At 34.3% G+C, this 19230-nt stretch overlaps 1 protein-coding gene across 1 annotated transcript; it reads right to left on the bottom strand.

Moving 5' to 3' along the window:
* Positions 1 to 422: 422 nt before the first annotated feature.
* LOC106307181 (UDP-glycosyltransferase 71B2-like) lies at positions 423 to 2167 on the bottom strand. The gene has a single exon (XM_013744096.1). The coding sequence runs from the start codon at positions 2078 to 2080 to the stop codon at positions 629 to 631; it is 1452 nt and encodes a 483-aa protein (XP_013599550.1). The 5' UTR covers positions 2081 to 2167; the 3' UTR covers positions 423 to 628.
* Between the last annotated feature and the right edge of the window lie 17063 nt (positions 2168 to 19230).

Genomic DNA, 19230 nt, shown 5'->3' on the forward strand with positions numbered 1-19230 from the left:
ATATGTAAAATTTAATATAGTGTTAAGGAAATGGTCAAAATAAAAAAATTACACATAAAATAATCATGATTTTTGTTAACTGGGCGGATCATTATTTATATGATATCACACACGAAAGAAAAATTTCTGTTTTTAAAATTATCTAATTAACTCTATACTCATTTTTTATATTTTTTATATGATATAACACATTCGTAAAAAAATAGATAGTTTAAGATGCAAAAAAAAAATTACTTAATGAATATAATATGAACGAATATTACAAATACATCATTTAATAAAATAAATAATTAAAAACTGAAAATTCATACCCGCGCGACAAAAAAGTTGATATCAGCGAAAACAAAATTCCAAATCTAATTAGTACCTTTTGGAAAACTCAATTACGCAAACGAGAATAGTAACAAAGTTGGACCCGTAAGCGTTCAAAGTTCACTTGTTCAACATCTAGATAGAGAATATAATGTAATGCATATATACAAACAAAGTGTAAGAAAATTCAAAAGTAACGTTCTTATAATAACTCATTATCAACGTCATGGAAAATTCAAACCTAGCCATGGATATCGCCATAATGGAGACTAATACGATAGTTTTTTTCTTGGAACGTTCACCATATCTCCAACATTCAAGAGATATTACGAGTAACTTCTTGAATAAACTTTACAAGAGCAGCATGCGAAGATCCACCATCCATTACTGCCATGTGGCTCTTCTCACTCATCTTCCTCACTCTATCCCTCACATCACTATCCTTCTCCATCAAACACCGAACTCCTCTCTCTATCTCCTCTGCCGTCATCAGTTCCATATCCGTCTCCGCCGCCATATATACTCCTTGAAAATGATTCCTTATCTCCACCCCTAGCCCCAGCTCCTCCACCATCTCGAATGCGTTAAGCTGTTGCTCCGCATAAAGCGGCCACGTGGCAATGGGAACTCCGAACCATAGACTTTCAAGTATTGAGTTCCAACCACAGTGCGACACAAACCCTCCAATGGCTGGACTCGCCAGCACGGCTCTCTGTGGGGCCCAACCTATAATCTTACCAATCTCTGATGTCCGGTCTAGAAACCCTTCTGGAAGAATCTCTTCAAGATTCGTGAATTCTTCGGGAGGTCCCATCGGTGTAGCACGGCGAAGACACCATATGAACCGATGGCTACTTCGTTCAAGCGCTATGGCAATCTCTTTGGCTTGATCCTCACTGAAACCTCCCATGCTCCCAAAGCAGAGGAACACAACGGATCTATCCGGCTGGTCATCAAGCCACCGTAGGATCTCCGTTTGTTTATCGTCGGCCGAGTCTAAACCGTTGTTTTTGACACTTAAAACCGGCCCCACCGCGTAAACCGTGGGAAGATTATTATCTCCGTTGGAGAGGAAACTCATAGCTTGTGGCTCAAGTTCAGCAAACGTGTTAACCAAGAAACCTTTAGTTTCGCGGAATCTTCTGGCTTGCCTTAGAAAAACAGGTAACCACTCCTTGTTTAACAACACAGATGGGAAGCACTTGGCTGGTAAAGAGCGAGTCAGACAAGGTACTTCCAACTCAGTTTCCGAATCTTTCAACTCGCTGATGATGTCGCACTTCTCAACGTCGCAAAGATACTGCACATGTATCTGTAATCCGAAAAACGTGGCGTTGGAAGGATAGAACAAGTATGTCGGAACGCCGAAGTCGTTGGCAACGTCAATCATCGTCGTGCAGAAAATGTCCATCACGAAGCCAGCAAGCCGGCTAGAGGGAGGTTGAGCATAGTCGGTGAGTTTAGCCACCGTAGCTTTCACCACCGGTTTATAACTCTCCATGTAGGAGATGAAATTCGGCTCAGCGTCAGGAGAGTTTGGTCTATCGGCAGATGATATGAAGCTGAAGCGTAGGCGGTCGTTGGAAGTTGTGGAGAGAGAAGCGATGTAGGAGGAATAGCTTGTTGTTTGGAATCCGTGCATGGAAGGGATGATGATGACGGTGATGGAGAGATGATCATCGTTGTCGAGGAGGAGCTTAGCAACCTCCACTAGTGGCCGGAGGTGGCCGTCACCAGTTGATGGTATGAGGACTAGCTCCAGTTTCATTTTGTGGTTTTTGAAAAATAGTTGAGAGAGAAAGGTATGGTCTAATTAGTGAAATACTTTTCTTCACAGTTAGATAGTTGTACGAGCATATGGCTTCTTAAATACAACATTCTACCTGTCAACAAAAATCTTATGATTCAATCACTAGCTGCCATTTGTCTAATATCCATTGGCGACGAATGCCAAGCCAATATAATTTTATTTTCTTCCCTTTGAGGGCTGCCTTTGATTTCGTTGCTACGTTTGAAATTGTTTTGCAGAGACGAATCACAATTCGATGAGCTGATGGGCTTTCCGATATCTAGATTTTGAGATTTTGGGCCTAGGATGATATTTGCATGATTGCATCGTTTGAGGTTTTCTGGTTGAAAGTTAAACCAAATGCAAATCCCTCATTTCTGAGTTTTTTTTTCTTCTCCTAGCAGCAGGGTTTTTAAAACCGGACCGACCGATAGTTAAACCGGTTCGACCGTGAACCCGTTACATAGCCGGGTTGGATCTAATAATTGGGTCGGACATGAACAAATCATATAGCTGGATTGGATCTGAAAGTTATTAAACTGATAAAAACCATAAAACTATCAAAAATCTATAAACCATCCATATAAACATAAAACTAGTTTATATTTATAATTTTTTACGTTTTAAATTCATTTACATTTTAACTATATATGTATCAATATTTATTAACATTACTTTTAAATTTATACACTAGAAATATATTACACCAGATTACTGAACCAGGTTTGATCCGGTCGAACCATATTGAACTGTGACCCAAAAATTATCCGATTCAGCTTCGGGTCCGGTTTTAAAAACACTGCTTAGCAGATTTTATGATATATATATATATGTATTTAGTTGAAAATATTTTAATTAGATTCGAAATAAACCAAAAAATCTAGATTTGGCATGTAAATATGTAATACGAAAAAATTGACTAGTTATTTATACATAACTCTTTTTGGTATTGTACAACAAAGCTTTTGATTGGTAGAACATTTATAAAACATCATGTTCTTTCATTATCTAATCAACTGTTATTAAATTATCATTTTGAAAATAGTTAGAGAATACAAATCCTCTTCAAGTACTCTGCGCTCAATGTTTCATGCTATTTTGTTTTCTTTCTGACAATTTCTTTCAAAATTTGTTGTACTGAATCAAAAAAATGAACGCATTAATGATCGGAATGCTCACTTGCACCTCGCTCATTTGTTTCTTGAAAAGATTTTATACTTTTCCATCAACTCCTTCTCAAACTTTGCGGAGAAATGAAGCTTAAATTCATAAGGAGGAGGTATAAATGAAGTCTCTTTTGATGATGAAGTTGCCCATTTCTTATGTGAATCCTTTTGTTCTCCTCAAACAACCTTTTCCTTGCCTTTTGATTCCACTATCTTCTCAAGAATTTCTTGATTCTTTTCTTCACTCAAAATATTATAGTATCGTCATATAAATTGATGATCATCTCCTTCTTTGTTTGTTATTGTCTTTAATAAAATTCGAGAAAGTTTATCCTTCCACTCCTAACTGCAGTGTTTTTGAAACCGGACCGACTCGGTAGTTGAACCGGATTCGAGCATAACCAGTTACATAGTCAGGTTGGGTCTAATAATTGGGTCGGACATGAACCAATTATATAGCTGGATTAGATCTGAGAGTTATTAAAATTATAAAATCCATAACACTATCAAAAATATATAAATCATTCATATAAACATAAAACTAGTTTATATTTATAATTTTTATGTTTTAAATTCATTTATGTTTTAAATATGTATCATATTTACTAACATTATTTTTAAATTTATAGACTAGAAATATATTACACCAGATTATTGAATCAGGTTTGATCCGGTCGAACCATATTGAACTGTGACCCAAAAATTATCCCGTTCAGCTTCCGATCCGGTTTTAAAAGCACTGCATAACTGTAATATAGTTGAGGATTTTCTTTGGGTTTTGTTCCGACTTACCACCACAATCACTATAGCACCCAAACTGATCAAAATATATGCATTAATTAATTTTTACCATGTTTTCCCTCTAGGTCAACCTAAAGTTCGAAAGTTTTAAGAAGGTTATAAATAGGTTTCTGAGGCAACAATAAATACAACTATCTAATCCTAGATTTCTTATTTCCTCTCATTATAAGATCCATCTTTTGTAATTCTTTCTCTAGTATATTGTATTACTTTTGATTTATCTTGATTATATCTCTTCTATTCCTTTTAAACACAAATCTTCAAAGAACTATAAAAATACTTTGTATGTTCATGTCTTTTGGTAAGTAGTCTTTTGAGTTTTTGGGCTGGGTAGATTAAGGTGGCTATGTGTTAGAATATAATGCTTAGGGTTTAGTTTACAATAATAATTGTTTGATTGATGTGTTTATTGCACTTGATTTCTCTTAATCTAAATGTTAAATACTTTCATGTTTGAAATATGTTTGATATAATGGTCGAATGAATCAATTAATTAATTAAGTGTTTAGTATATTTAGCCAATGTAAGTTGATTTTAAGATGTTTAGTGGTTATTAAGATTTAAGAGTAATGCATTTTAACTTGTGATTGACCAATGGAAATTTGTGTTAACTGCATGATAGAGGATAAAATTAAATTAGTGATTTTATACCTAAAAATTAACAATGGTTGATTGTGTTAGCATCATATGATAGTATTTGATCACCCAAGTGAATACCATAAACACTAATGTTTGTAATTCTTGCATTTTTGTTGGTTTAACTTTTGATTAACTTTTTAGAGTTGTTTGTCATCAATAATTTCCTTCTATTTTTCTAGTAAGTTACTTACTTTTTGTTGAACAATATTGTTTTTAATGAAAAAAATTAGTTCCTTTTTATGTATTATTTAATGTGTTTTAAGTAGTTTATATTTGGATACATGTGTCGTCAGTATAAATGTATTTGAAGTGTAAAATGATAAAATAACATCAATGTATTTAGAAATATTAAGAAAAATTAAGATAAACTTCACTATGAATAAAAACACACTATACAATCTATTCTTTATATTTATATAAACTTTATATACAATAATTATTAATTTTATGGCTATATGAGAACTATATATATTTACATAAAGTTTTTTGAAAACAACTATTGCATTGTGTCATATTTTACATTGGCCCAACTTGAAACTGATTTTTTTTATTAATTTATTATATTTATTAATTTATCAAGTATTAATTAATGGAATTTCTACTGTATTTGTTTTAACATAAAGACTTTTTTTTCAACCAAATGATTTATTAAACTTAAAATGGGTTTGAGACCCAGAGAGCTTGTTTGGCTACAGAGTCAGCCATAACATTAAACGGTCTAGAAATAAACTTAAACACAATTGACTTAAATGATCGAGACCGAAGTTAGATATCTCGTAAAACACCATAGATCTCCAGCTTCATGTCTACACCACGAGAAAGAGCAAAGTTTATTCACACTAAAAATAACGCAGTTGCTAAAAAAAACTTTAAAACGCCGACCGACCTGAAGTGTGATTCGTAAAAGCTTTCTGATTTCTGGAAATCACGCATTAAATCAAAGCTTTTGTAAAGTTTAGATGAAAAAGATAAATAATCGTTTTGGAAAGATCTTGATTAAAGATTTAACATCTCCCAAATTTATGAGTCATATGATATAGCCATTATTTTGTTTAACAAAAGCAATAGGAAATACGTATGGTAGAAAGCTTCTGTTTATATGAATTGAATAAATAAGTTTTTATTATTGTAAATATATATTTTATTTAGAGTATTTCTAGTGTAGTTATGTGTGAATTTATTTGAAAGAATTGATTGAAATGCAAAATTTTGAAATAAATTGTTCCATTTTATATGTTTATAACTATTTTTAATAAATTATTATTTTGTAATTATGTTTGTGAATGAACATGTTGAAGAATAAATTGATAATTCCATAGAGATAGTTACTTGTTAAGTTTCTAGATTGCAAAGAATTTCAAATCTAAAATTCCTTTATTTTGAAACTAAAATCTTTCATTAATCGATGAAAATTTGGTCTGATCTTCTTCTATTTCTTTTTCTTTGTCTTCTCTGGCTCAATCCGTCCCGCATATGACATGTTTTCAGTCGGACCGATAAAAATCATCTTTGAAACATACTGAATAATAAACCGACTCATTAACAATCAGACATGATTGGCATGTTCCGCCACACAGCACAAGCTGGAGAAGAAGAGCTCTGGAGATAGTGGAGTACCGTACAGAGCCAGAATTATTTTTAATATAGGGTTAACATATTATGTGTTTTAAAAACATGAAGCGAAAACTGCAAGATGGTGACGACTAACATAGTGTTGCAAATATAATCTGCAAAATTCACATAAGCATTTGACCAAAACAATTTACAGAAGCATGAATACATCTTCTATGGTGGTTCGTCAAAACATTAAGAATATATACCATCAGACTCACGACTAAGACATTAATGTATTTTATTTGAATAATATCTTAGGTAATGTATAAAATAATAAACATAACTTCGTATATTTAGATGGATGCGTTGACCAATTTTAACTAGACATAAAATTTGGTTGATATAATAAGACTATGCTATAACCTTTGGTTGTATATATATATATATCCCCTATATATTATTTGTGAAACATTACAACTTCTTTTTGTATCACGTGTCATCACTAGAATGATTCTTAGAATTATTAGAGAAATATGTTGGTCCATCTAATTATATAATAAACTTTTTATTAAACTAACCATAAATTCATTATTAATGTCATTTATTATTTCTTTAAATAAAGATTACGGAATTTCCTAATAGGGCTAAAGTATATATGACAATTAATGATTTTGAATAATAAAGATCTGATAAAAAAATAATGTATCTTCTATCAAATTTGTTTAATTTTAAACTATTAAAATAATTTAAAAAAATCACAACAACCATATTATAAAAATTTATATTTTTCTGTATATGTTATATTTTGAATTTTTAAAAACGACTATAAATTACTAAAACTGTTAAAAGTGTCACATTCAAATTTTGCGATCCATGGTTTAAAATATTTGTTATGACAAAAATAAAAATGATTACAAAATCATATAAATAAAAGTCTAATTTAATTAATCATTAAGATTTAAAATATATATGTATATATAACATTCTAAATTAAACTATAAACCATATTGAATAAATAAATATTTTAATTTCAAAATTTACTTAGAATAATATTTTTTGATAAAAGTTTTGAACTAACATTGATAATTTTTTTTTAAATTATAAATTACTAAAATTATTAATCCCACAATGAAAATTTTGTTATCAGTAATTTAAAGTTTTTTGCTATTAAAGAAACACATGATCAAAAAAATATGAGTAGAAAGCATCATTTAATAGACATTAATATTAAAAATATATTATGTATGTTAATATCATTTAAATTTAATTACATATCCTATCAAACTTTTTAAAAAATTGTTTGGATTAATAAAATTGATTTATACGTTCACACCAATTTGATTATATATGTAATAGTTACTGACTTTTAATTATTCAATATATATTTATTATTTCATAATATGTAAGAACATATAATACATTAAAAAATTTATATATATAATGTTTATCCCGCACAAGGTGCGAATCTTAATCTAGTATATATATATAGGTTAAATCTAACTAGCAGGTCCAAAAATTTTTACAATAACTTTTTTAAAATGATTTTCTTTTAATAGTATAGATTTTAATTAACTATAATACTATTAACTACTACTACTATTAACTACTACTAGATTTGACCTGTGCAAATACACGGGTGATTGTTTTCCCATTTATATATGTAGAAATCTTATTTTATACCATCAGTGGCAAATATATGTACATCAAACATCTTTTAAAATGTTATATGAATTTTTTAAACACCAGAATGTTATAGTTTAATGTGTTTTTAAAAATTCAAAATATAACATATAAATTCAAAATTCAAAATTCAAAATTCAAAAGTTCAAGATGCAGAGCTGATGAGGAATCAATTAACCATGTGTTTTTTGAATGTCCTCCAGCACTCCAGGTTTGAGCGCTTTCAAAGATACTGTCAAACCCAGCTATCTTCCCAACAAGGTCTTTTTTTACAAATATGGATCATCTTTTCTGGAGAGTTTCTCCGCAATTAGAGGATCACCAGTTTGCATGGATTCTATGGTATATCTGGAAAGGAAGAAATAACAAAGTTTTTAGTAAGCTTGATATGGATCCCAGAGATACTCTTAAAGTAGCAGAAACAGAGTCCACACTATAGTCTGAAGCGCAGATAGCAAAAGAACAGAGGACTGAGGCACATGCAGAGGTTCCAGCATTACCGGTAATCCAAGGTCGATGGTGTTTCATAGATGGTTCTTGGAAATAGAATGATGGTTTCTCCGGACAGGGGTGGTTCAGTACTTTAGAAGGCTTTAATGGCCAGATGGGGGCAAGGAATGTTCGGGCTAGTCTATCTCCTCTCCATGTGGAAATGGAAGCATTACTTTGGGCAATGGAATGTATGAGGAACTTACGTCAATTTCAGGTTACGTTTGCAACCGATTGTTCTCAATTGGTGAAGATGGTTTCAGAACCAGAAGAATGGCCAGCTTTTGCAAGTTATTTAGAAGATATTAAAGTCCTGAAGGAAATTTTTTCTCGATCAGAGATTATCCATGTGTCAAGAACGCAAAATACAAAGGCGGATAGCCTAGCACGTAGTGCCAGGAAACAGCCGTCTTTCGTCGTTCACATGGACCAACATCTTCCAGTTTGGTTCACAGAGTATGTATGAGTCTATTTATACTGATGACAAAAAAAAAAAATCATTTAATTAATTGTTTTTAACTATCACATGTATTTATAGCTGCTTATTATATATTTTGTAGTACTTATTAGATTTGCATTTGATTACAACTTAAAAGATTAACTAATTTGGAATTTTTTATGTAACTATATATCGTTTAAATATCATATCAAAAAATTATAAGTAATAAAAAATTTATTAGTTTAGTAAAATTTGCATCTTATGAAAATTTTACAATATTTAAATACACTAATTTCAAAACATTTTGTATTAATTATTTATATTATTAAAATATTTAGTATTAAATTTGATAAAAAAATTAGTATTAACTATATTACCATTTAAATTAGGCATTAGATGTTGAACCAAACCAATCCCGCCAAACCAAAATTTTGGTGAGAAGCTCTTTTCGTTTCAACAGGTTTAAAAAAAAATTGGTTTTTGGTTCAGTTCAGTAATCAATTAGTTTCAGTAAATTACGTGAAATTACCCAAGTCGTACCAAATTTTTAACCGAAATATAATCAAAACTAAAAAAAGTTTGTTTAGTTTCGGTGAAAAAATTTGGAACGATTTGAATGTTTTCCGGTTTAATTCGGAAAGATTTTGGTCGAAACTAACTACTCGAATTCTAAACTACCGAGCCGAGTACCCGAACCCGCAAGCCTAATTTAAATCAAACATATTATTATCTTATTAAATTGAGCTTAACATAAATATACAAAACATCTTACCTATTAAAACATTACATAGATCATATAAATGGGCCAATATATTTGAAAGCTATAACTCAAATGTATATGATATTGGGTATATGTATTGTGCATGTACCGATCATGGTTTTATATATGGATCTATTTGAATTTTAGAAGTATGGTTTAGGTAAGTCTTAGTAAAGAACGAATATAGTCCGGTTGAATATCTTATAAGAATATGATAATTTGTTCCCAAAGTTTGAGTATGTTAATACATGTTTATAACGTTCAAAACTTGGTTTATGTGAATATAATTGTTTAACACATAAGAATATGGTAAATTATTCCCATTATTAATCTGACCCGATTTGGTCAGAATTTAATCAAGGGTTAGTGAAATATTTAAATATTTGGTTAATATATATTTTTTTTTTGTCATCGATTCTTGGTTAATAATGAGACATAAATGAAATGTTTTTCGATTATTGACTTCTAGGAATGATCCATTTTTAAAAAGATTACACATGAATTTAAGTTGTGACTTCTATTTTAGTAGGATAGATTAATAAATATTCTGAAGCAGAAAAAAAACAATTATGGAAGAAAACATCAAAGTTAAAAAATACTTCAAGGCTAAAAATAAACAATAATAGCAACAAAATACTATAGTTTACAAATGGTTCAGCCCATTAAATATGCTATTTTGTTAGAAGTAGTAGCCCAAAATGTACGACCCAAAATATGGTCATTCAATGGGTGAGATTAAAGGCGAGTCTCCAGGTCCGTTTGGTTTTTTGCACTGCGACCGTATCTTAGAATCCTATATCCGGGGTTTTGGAGGTTTTCGTGATCCGATCTTTTTTGTCTAAATAATTAATTATATGATTTAATTAGACTCGTAACTATCCAGATATTAAGTATTCTGATATACGAAATCTTTTAGATTTTTGACCGGATATCCGATTCAATTCGTAAAGTAATAAAATTAAAAATTAATTAAAATCCTAAAATAATATAAAAATAAGATTTTATTACAAAAGTAAAAATTTATTTACCTTTTAAAATCCTAATAACTAATATAATAAATATAAATATTGTAAAACCTATACAGAATATAACATATATATTATATATAATTCTTTAAATATATGTATATGTATGCATATAACGGATCATATCGGATATCCGCTCCTAATATAATAAATATAAATACTGTAAAACCTATACAGAATATAACATATATATTATTTATAATTCTTTAAGTATATGTATATGTATGCATATAACGGATCATATCGGATATCCGCTCCTAAAAATATTAGTATTTGTGATTTTCATAAGATGCAAATTTTACTAAACTAATAAATTTTTTATTACTTATAATTTTTTGATATGATATTTAAACGATATATAGTTACATAAAAAATTCCAAATTAGTTAATCTTTTAAGTTGTAATCAAATGCAAATCTAATAAGTACTACAAAATATATAATAAGCAGCTATAAATACATGTAATAGTTAAAAACAATTAATTAAAGTATTTTTTTTTTATCATCAGCATAAACAGACTCATACAGACTCTGTGAACCAAACTGGAAGATGTTGGTCCATGTGAACGACGAAAGACGGCTGTTTTCTGGCACTACGTGCTAGGCTATCCGCCTTTATATTTTGCGTTCTTGACACATGGATAATCTCTGATCGAGAAAAACTTTCCTTCAGGACTTTAATATCTTCTAAATAACTTGCAAAAGCTGGCCATTCTTCTGGTTCTGAAACCATCTTCACCAATTGAGAACAATCAGACTCCAAAAACTAAATTAAACTTTAAAAACTAGAGAGAGAGAGAGCGAGCGAGCTTACCTTCGACCTCGGTTGTTCCTCTGATGACCACCGCCCTCACCGGCGTTTCCTCACCTGAACCGCCAGACCCACCAGATCCACCAGATCTAACTTCAGCATTTACTATCCCTTCCACCTTTGTCATTTTCACCATTTCAAATCTAGATCTAAAAATTCAAATTTTTAGAAAGAAAGATTTGAACAGCCAGATCTTTAAAGAGACTTTTCTCCCTAAATATTTTGGTTTGACGTGTCTTATTGTCGTGTTCATACGACCCTTTACTGAAGCTCACCCGTCTCTCACTTTCACCATGTCAGTCACCACCGGATCTCGTTCACAGCCATCTCTGCAGGTTATAGATTTGAAACTTTATGTCTCTATCTTGCTTGCTTCGATGATATCCTTTGAGTGTTCTCTGGTGCCTTGTTCCGGCAAGCTCGCCTCTGTGCGACTCTCTGCAGTATGCAGTCTATGTTCTAGTATCACTCCTGCAAATGATAGTTTAAAGTTGCTTTCTCTGCAGTATGCAATTGTTTCTATCTTTTCAGTGTTTCTGGATTGTTTATCCTTTGTGAAGTATGATTGCCTCCCATATCTTCCATTCGGTTTGAGTGGTCGTGTTGCAGGGAGTAGTGCGCCCAAGATTATGTATGCTTCCATGTTTGTTCTGTTAAAAGGCTCATCCATTTGGTGCTTTGTCGCCTCTGCTTGTGATGCCGAACTTCCGATTGTTAAATCTGCTTCTGTTACGGTTTCAATCACGGGTGTTAGACCAGTACTTGTGCTCTCTAATTCCCAAAGCCTCAGTACAGTTCTTAGCACGATTGGCGTGGAGTTTCGAGGACTGCTCGGCGACATTAGGTGCTGTTTATGTGTTATTGTTGCTCCTATCCTATGGTGTTATATCATATTGCTCTATTTTGCTATGGTAGCTGCAGATGTTTTAGCCGGTTTGGCTTTGTTATTGTATGATGTAAAGAATTTCTCCAGCTATGGAGACTAATGATTTATAAAGTTGTTGTTTGATCAAAAAAAAAAAAGATTTACAAACAAAGTAGATCTAATTTATTTTATGCCCTTGCCAAAAAAGTTAAAAAACAAGGGAATAACAGAGTGTAGATGAAGGGATCCTAGAATCAGTGCATCCACTTGGACATGAGGTTGAGGAAGTGCTTCCTATTCCTTCTAGCAGTGATGGTGTTTCGCATTTCCTTGTCGATAAGTTTGACGATGGATAGTTGTGGGAAGACAAGGTGATTGTGGAGAACATTGTTCCTTTGCTTCCAACGTTGATACATGATGCATTGAGCTGCTAGTTTCCTTAACAACGAAGGAGCAGCAACAGAAGAAGATCGGAGTAGTAGTAGGTGATCGCGAATTTCAACGTAAGCGGAACAAAGGCAGCAGGCTGTTGGAATTTGGATTCCCCAGGATGCTAGTCTTGATCTAGTTAGCAACCCACATTTTAAAATTGTTTCTTGGAATAGCTCCTTTGAACCAAATCAAGGTAGCTGTAGTTTGTTTTGGTGCAGACAGTCTCAAGTCCTCCCACTTTTTTGTCGCATTGAAGCCTGATCCTTCACCTGTGGAGGTTATCCAAACATATTGATCCAGATCAGTTGAAAAGGCAGGGCAAGGGACACAGGTGAGATAGATTTGGAGTTCCAGTGCCTCATCAGATCTTGGCAAGGCAATAGACCAGCTAGTGGTAGAGCAGGCGTCTGAAACAGAACCGTGCAAGGGAACTCTAAGCTGAGAAGGACCCCGCTCTCCGAGATAGGTTATGAGTTGACAAAAAGGGGTCCAAACATCGTACCAGAAACTGGTCGTTTGGTCGTTTCCTAGAATAGGCTTGATAAATCTGATCGCTTCAGTTTTCAGTTTCAAAATTTGCTTCCATATCCAGGAGTCCATTGTAGATTCATTTAAAGCCCATAGACTCTTTTCTTGGAGATGTGTTTGTCTGTGCTAACTCGCCCATAGTGAAGCAGGAGCCTTAACCGCCCATGCTCTGAATCGCTGAAGAAGTTTAGATAAGGACCAGTATCAGACGAGATATTGAGATGCGTAGCTTCCGACTCATCAATGGGAGACCCAAATATCTGATAGGTAAAGTACCAATGGGAAAGCCATAAGCGGAGATATCTCGAGAGTCGCTAGGATTCAGACCTGTGTGAAATAGCTCTGTTTTGCTTATGTTGATTCTCAGCCCAGACCATGACGCAAAGTCATCAAGACATTCAGTGATGCCATGAAGGGAGCCACTACTGTCATCGAAGAAGATCATAACGTCATCAGCAAACATCAAATGAGAGATCTTAAGTTCATATGTTCTTGGATGGTAGCCAATGTTTCCTGATTCAAATCTCGATCCAAGCAGCCTCGAGAGACCTTCCATAGCAAGTACAAACAGGTACGGTGACATTGGATCGCCTTGCCTTATGCCTCTAGTGATCGTGAAGAAACCACCAGATGCACCATTTATAGACACCGAGAAGGAGGCAGTGGATATACATTGATAAATCGAGGTGATGAAGATTTCAGGGATTGAGATTGCCCGTAATATTCATATGATGAAATCCCATCTGATGGAGTCAAAAGCTTTGGTGAGATCCACTTTAAGCATAGCACTAGGTTCTGAGTTTCTTGTATTATATCCTTTCACCAAATTAGTGGCCATAAGAACATTTTCTACTAATAGCCTTCCAGGTATAAAAGCAGATTGAACTTGGGAAATTATCAGTGGGAGCACCTCCTTGAGCCTGTTGGTTATCAGCTTTGAAACAACTTTGTAAACTATGTTCAAGCATGAAATAGGGCTAAATTCGGTAGCTAATGAAGCATTAGTGACCTTGGGGATAAGAACAAGGGAAGTTGTGTTCCACTGCTTCAACATGAGGCATGATTTGAAGAATTCTTAGACTGGTTCGGTAACTTCAGGACTAATAACGTGCCAGCAGGCTGTGAAGAACTCTGCAGAATAACCGTCGGGACCACTAGTTTTGTTTCTGGGCAGTGAGAAGAAGACATCACGAATCTCTTGAATAGAGAACAGAGCCAGAAACTTCGTCTGATTTTTCGAGCAGTTGAAGTCGAACATAAGATTTAAATCCTCTTGAGTGAACATCTGGGGCTCAATATCAGTACCTAACTGATTAGAAAAATAGTCCACACAGTGGCCCTCAATCTCAGCATTGGTATTGTATCTGGTGCCTGACTCATCCGTGAGGAAGTGAATGTGGTTTATAGCCCTGCAGGTAGCTACAATCCGATGGTAGTAGGCTTTTCCTGCATCTCCATTAGCAAGCCATAATATTCTAGATCATTTTAGCAGAAAATATTTCTTAGCTTCAGCTAGTTCTTGCCACTTATGATATGCTTTTGCTTCCAGTTCAGCGTTCAATGAAGTTGGGTTTTGTAACATTTTATTCTGTCGGTAGAGAAGCTTAGTGTGAGCCGTTGCCACTCTTTTTCTAAATCAGAATAATTTTCCCTACTGAACGTATGCAGTTTTTGATGATTCTCAGTTTCTCCGCGAGTCTGAACATAGCTGATCCCCTTACGTTAATAGAAAACCATTCCTGCGTTATAGTAGGCAAGAAATCCGGGTTCTGCAGAAGGTAATTAAAAGACTTAAAATGCCTTTTCTTCTTTTCTGCTGCTGGGTTAAGAGACACTGTGGAAAAGGCATGGTCAGAGAAGTCTAGATCCTCAAAGTAGGCAATAGAGGATGGGAAACGGTTATACCAAGCGTCGTTAACTAATATTCTATCCAGTTTCTTTGCGATAGGGGTTGCTTTTCTCTTATTCCACCAGGTGAAGGAATTGCCTCGGAAGTTGTGGTCTTCCAACTCAGCCTGCATTAAGCACTGACCAAATTCTTGCATTTGCTTGTCCACATTCAGAGATTTTGTTGAAGAATGTTCCTGAGGATGCAGAGACTGGTTAAAGTCTCCCATGACTAACCACGATTGACCCGCAATGAAAGAAGATGAAGCTAAAGATTTCAGCTCAGCCCATAGGGCAGACCTCAAATTTTTGCAGTTAGCCGCATAAACAATGGTCACAATGATAGGTAGAGTGTGATCAGGAAGCGAGACTTCACAAGTAATTTGCTGAAGAGACTTAGATAAGACCACCACCTTGACGCTAGAGTGCCATGGCACCCAAATTTTACCAAGTTCCGAAAATATGTAGTTTTCTGCAAAAGACCAGCCCGGGAGGAAAGTATTTACAAACTTCCCAATTTTCGGCTGCTTAACTCTAGTTTCTACTATGCCTCCAAAGAGAGGCTTATTTTTCCGAATCCACTTTTTGAAACCGTAGCGATGATTATACTTTTTAAAGCCTCGCACATTCCAACAAAAAAAGGTCTTTACACATGATTAAAGACTTGGTGGGGCATTGCCCCTAGCATGGTTTTTCCCCGACCATCGGTTCTTTAACTTCAGATTGTTACCTATTTGAAATTCCATTATTTGACCGTCCTCCATATATGAGTCAGAGGAGTTGGTATCAGAGGAGTCGTGGTCGGCATCAGAACATGTCTCAGGGGTACGAGAAATGTAACCCACTGATTTCATGTTTTCCAGTTGCTGAGAAGAGCCACTCGTTCCACCAACTACTAAAGTCCTTTGATCGCTGGGAACAGCTTGAGGAGGTTTCTCTATTGGTCTGTAAACTTGAATAGTCACATGAGGCTGTTCATTGTTTACTGGTGAAGCTCTTCTAGCCTGCGATTTAGATATGCCTCTGCGGGTTTTCTTACCGACTCCATTGCCTACCCGTGGTATCACTCAAATTACCCTAAAGAGTGAATTTACTCTCTCAAATAAGAGGTTCAATTGCAGTACTTGGGGATCGAATCCACAAGGAGCTAGGGAACCTAATAAATCTAATGGGATTTGTTAAGATGGATGGTTTAATGATTAAAATGTAAATTTACAGTTTTGTTGAGCAAGTAATTGCTCGATTGATTGATTGAGGTTTTGGCGCTTAAAAGAAAATAGTCAGACTTAGGGTTTTTATTCAGGAACCTTGGAATTATAATCCTACAGATGCCTAATGAGTTGCATGCATGATAATGTAGAGCTCAACTACTAAGCAACAAGTCAATCAACTCTCGCGTTTCTGGACTTGTTTATTAACTAGATCTAATGACCCAAACAAATGTGTTCGATCAATAGCAAGTGTCGATCGATTATCCTATAGGGATATCGATCGATACACCTTTCACTCCGTCGATCGATTATCCAGTACATATATCGATCGACGCGCTTCTAGTTAAGCTTTATGCGCGGGTTGAATGATGCTCACTAAACTCACTAGATCAGCTCTCGCCTTACTCTTAGCAATAATGTTAGCTCAATTAGAATGGTTTCAGGATGAGAATGAAGCTATCGTTTTTATCTAACAATCCTAGAGCAAGTTCTAGGTAGCTAATCTAGAATCAGGCATTAATGACAATCCTAATGATTATTATAACAACTTAACAATCTATAGTTGGGGCTAATCCCCCATAACCTATTTAAACCCTAAAATCTAACAATGGAACTACTCAGACATGGCAAATCAATTCATAACAACAATTAGGTAAGAAAACTTCATTAGAATAGTAAATGATATCAATGGAGTTCCAATCACAAATATAACTTTGGATCTTCTTTCCAATCTATCAAAATCCTAAAAACCTTTTGCTGATAATAATAAAACTAGAAACACAAGAACGCACACTTTGCCTCTAACATGGTGGCAAAGCTTATATAATTAGGTTAAAACTCGTCAGGGGTAATCTTGTAAATTGGTGAAGACTTGGGCTTCAAGTCGGCTGTGACCAAACGATTTTAAACTTAGAATCATCACCTCTACAATATTGCAATCAACGTCTAAGAATTCCTAATCACAAAAACACATTATACCATAACCTAGCTTAGCAACCAAATTCACCTAGCTAACAACTTATCAAATCTTGTCTGACATTCCCCTCTACCAACCTCATTTCTTAGCATAAATAAAAGTGCAGACTTTATCTTGGGAGTATCGATCACATGATGCAAGGATTTTCAAACAAGTATCTGGACCTGCAGGTAAATATTACTTCATATCCTCTCTCTCTACTAATTTTCTCTCTTAGTCAAAGTCTGCTTATATTTGCAAGATCATTGACCAATATTGGACAGGCTTCCATGAATCAATCCTTAATAGTGGTTGCCACCAAGTCATGTTCCCTTATTTTTGACCTATATCCTAGGATTATTTGTGAAGCAAGCGTTAATGGTTGTAGCCACCAAGTCTTGTTCTAATCCTTTACCTATAGAATTCTTATGAAGCAAGCCTTAATGGTTGTAGTCACCAAGTCATGTTCGAATTCCTTCCTAATAAATCTCTAATAGATATGTATATATATAATAATAATAATAATAACTTTTTTAATCTATATTTCGAAAATAGAGAAAGAGCAGGTGATAAATCTATATACACAAGGCTTTACCTTCCAGATTTGTTTGAAGAATCCGATCTCATGTATACCAAGCCCCAAGACAAGCGGTTGTGTCAAGTTTAGTGTTGGAGGTCAGCTTTAGTTTCTTCAAACAATCTCAGCAAGTGTAACATAGTTGACTGGTTGATCCAGTTTAGTATCTTTAGTACTTTCTGCAATCAGTAAGTTCTAGAATAATGCTAAAGAGTGGTTAGATAACAAGCAGAAATCTAATAAGTTCATTATCCCTTTCTTGACTCAATAAAACATTATGTTTAAAAATATTTTTAAAATTCATGAATAAACTAATATCAGTAAACCTCCCCCCAGACTTAAACTACACTATCCCAGTGTAAAATCAGTCCGAGTTATGGTGATAATTAAATTATAAGTACGTAATGTAACAAGTTAGAACGATATACCAGACCAGAATGTATGTCGACTGATGTAAGGATGTTGATATCGGTCGCGGCAGGTGATGATATGTCGATCAATGTCGACAGTGTCTCATCGGTCGGTAATCACGACAATCGTCTACTCTGATCTTTTTTTTATGACCTGCAATAATTTAAAACTAACATAAATAGTAGATTAATAAAAACCAAATAAATATTACCTGATAGTGGGTTGCCTTCCACTCAACGCTTTGTTATAGTCATTTAGCTAGACTTTGGAGGTGATTTGGGCTAGTGATGTTGAAAGCTGGCACTTGTTGGGAAACAACTCTCCATCTCTTCTTCGCGCTTGTTGAACCATGTACCAGTGAAGTCTCGCATTGCTTCATCTCCTCTGCGCCATTTGTCCTTCATTATTGTAGTTGCATCTTCTATCTTCTGCAATCTATCTCCAATACTCTCAAGATTGAACTGATGTCTCATAACTGGGGCATATGTGTCAGCTGAGATCTCCTCTCCATGGTTGTGTGTGTCAAACATGTCTGATGTCACCTTTTGTACTAGCCTCCCTCGGTTTGTAGCGTTGTCGACCGATGTCTGTCTGTGAGTGTCGGGCGGTTTATTGTTGCGTCTGTCGATCGATGCTGATGCTTCTGGTCGACGGGCAATGTAACTCTGAATCTCCACTAAATCCCCTTGAATAGCTTCAATCATGGAAGTCAAAGCACTAATGCTAAGATCCATTGGGAAATAGATGTCATCATATCTCCTATCAAGCCTCTCTTAAGTAGTTTCCAGAGCTCTGTAGATCACTTTTACCAACTGATCTATCTCTTCCCTGGTATGAAAATCTGGTTGAGACTTCATCGTATGTGAGTGTGGTGGATTTTCGTCGACCGATGCTGGTAAGC

The sequence above is a fragment of the Brassica oleracea genome, chromosome C1, assembly GCF_000695525.1.
Source record: "Brassica oleracea var. oleracea cultivar TO1000 chromosome C1, BOL, whole genome shotgun sequence".
Lineage (NCBI taxonomy): Eukaryota > Viridiplantae > Streptophyta > Magnoliopsida > Brassicales > Brassicaceae > Brassica > Brassica oleracea.

What these genes read in the sequence shown, in the direction of transcription:
- LOC106307181 (XM_013744096.1), bottom strand. Translation starts at nt 2,080, where the DNA reads ATGAAACTGGAGCTAGTCCTCATACCATCAACTGGTGACGGCCACCTC.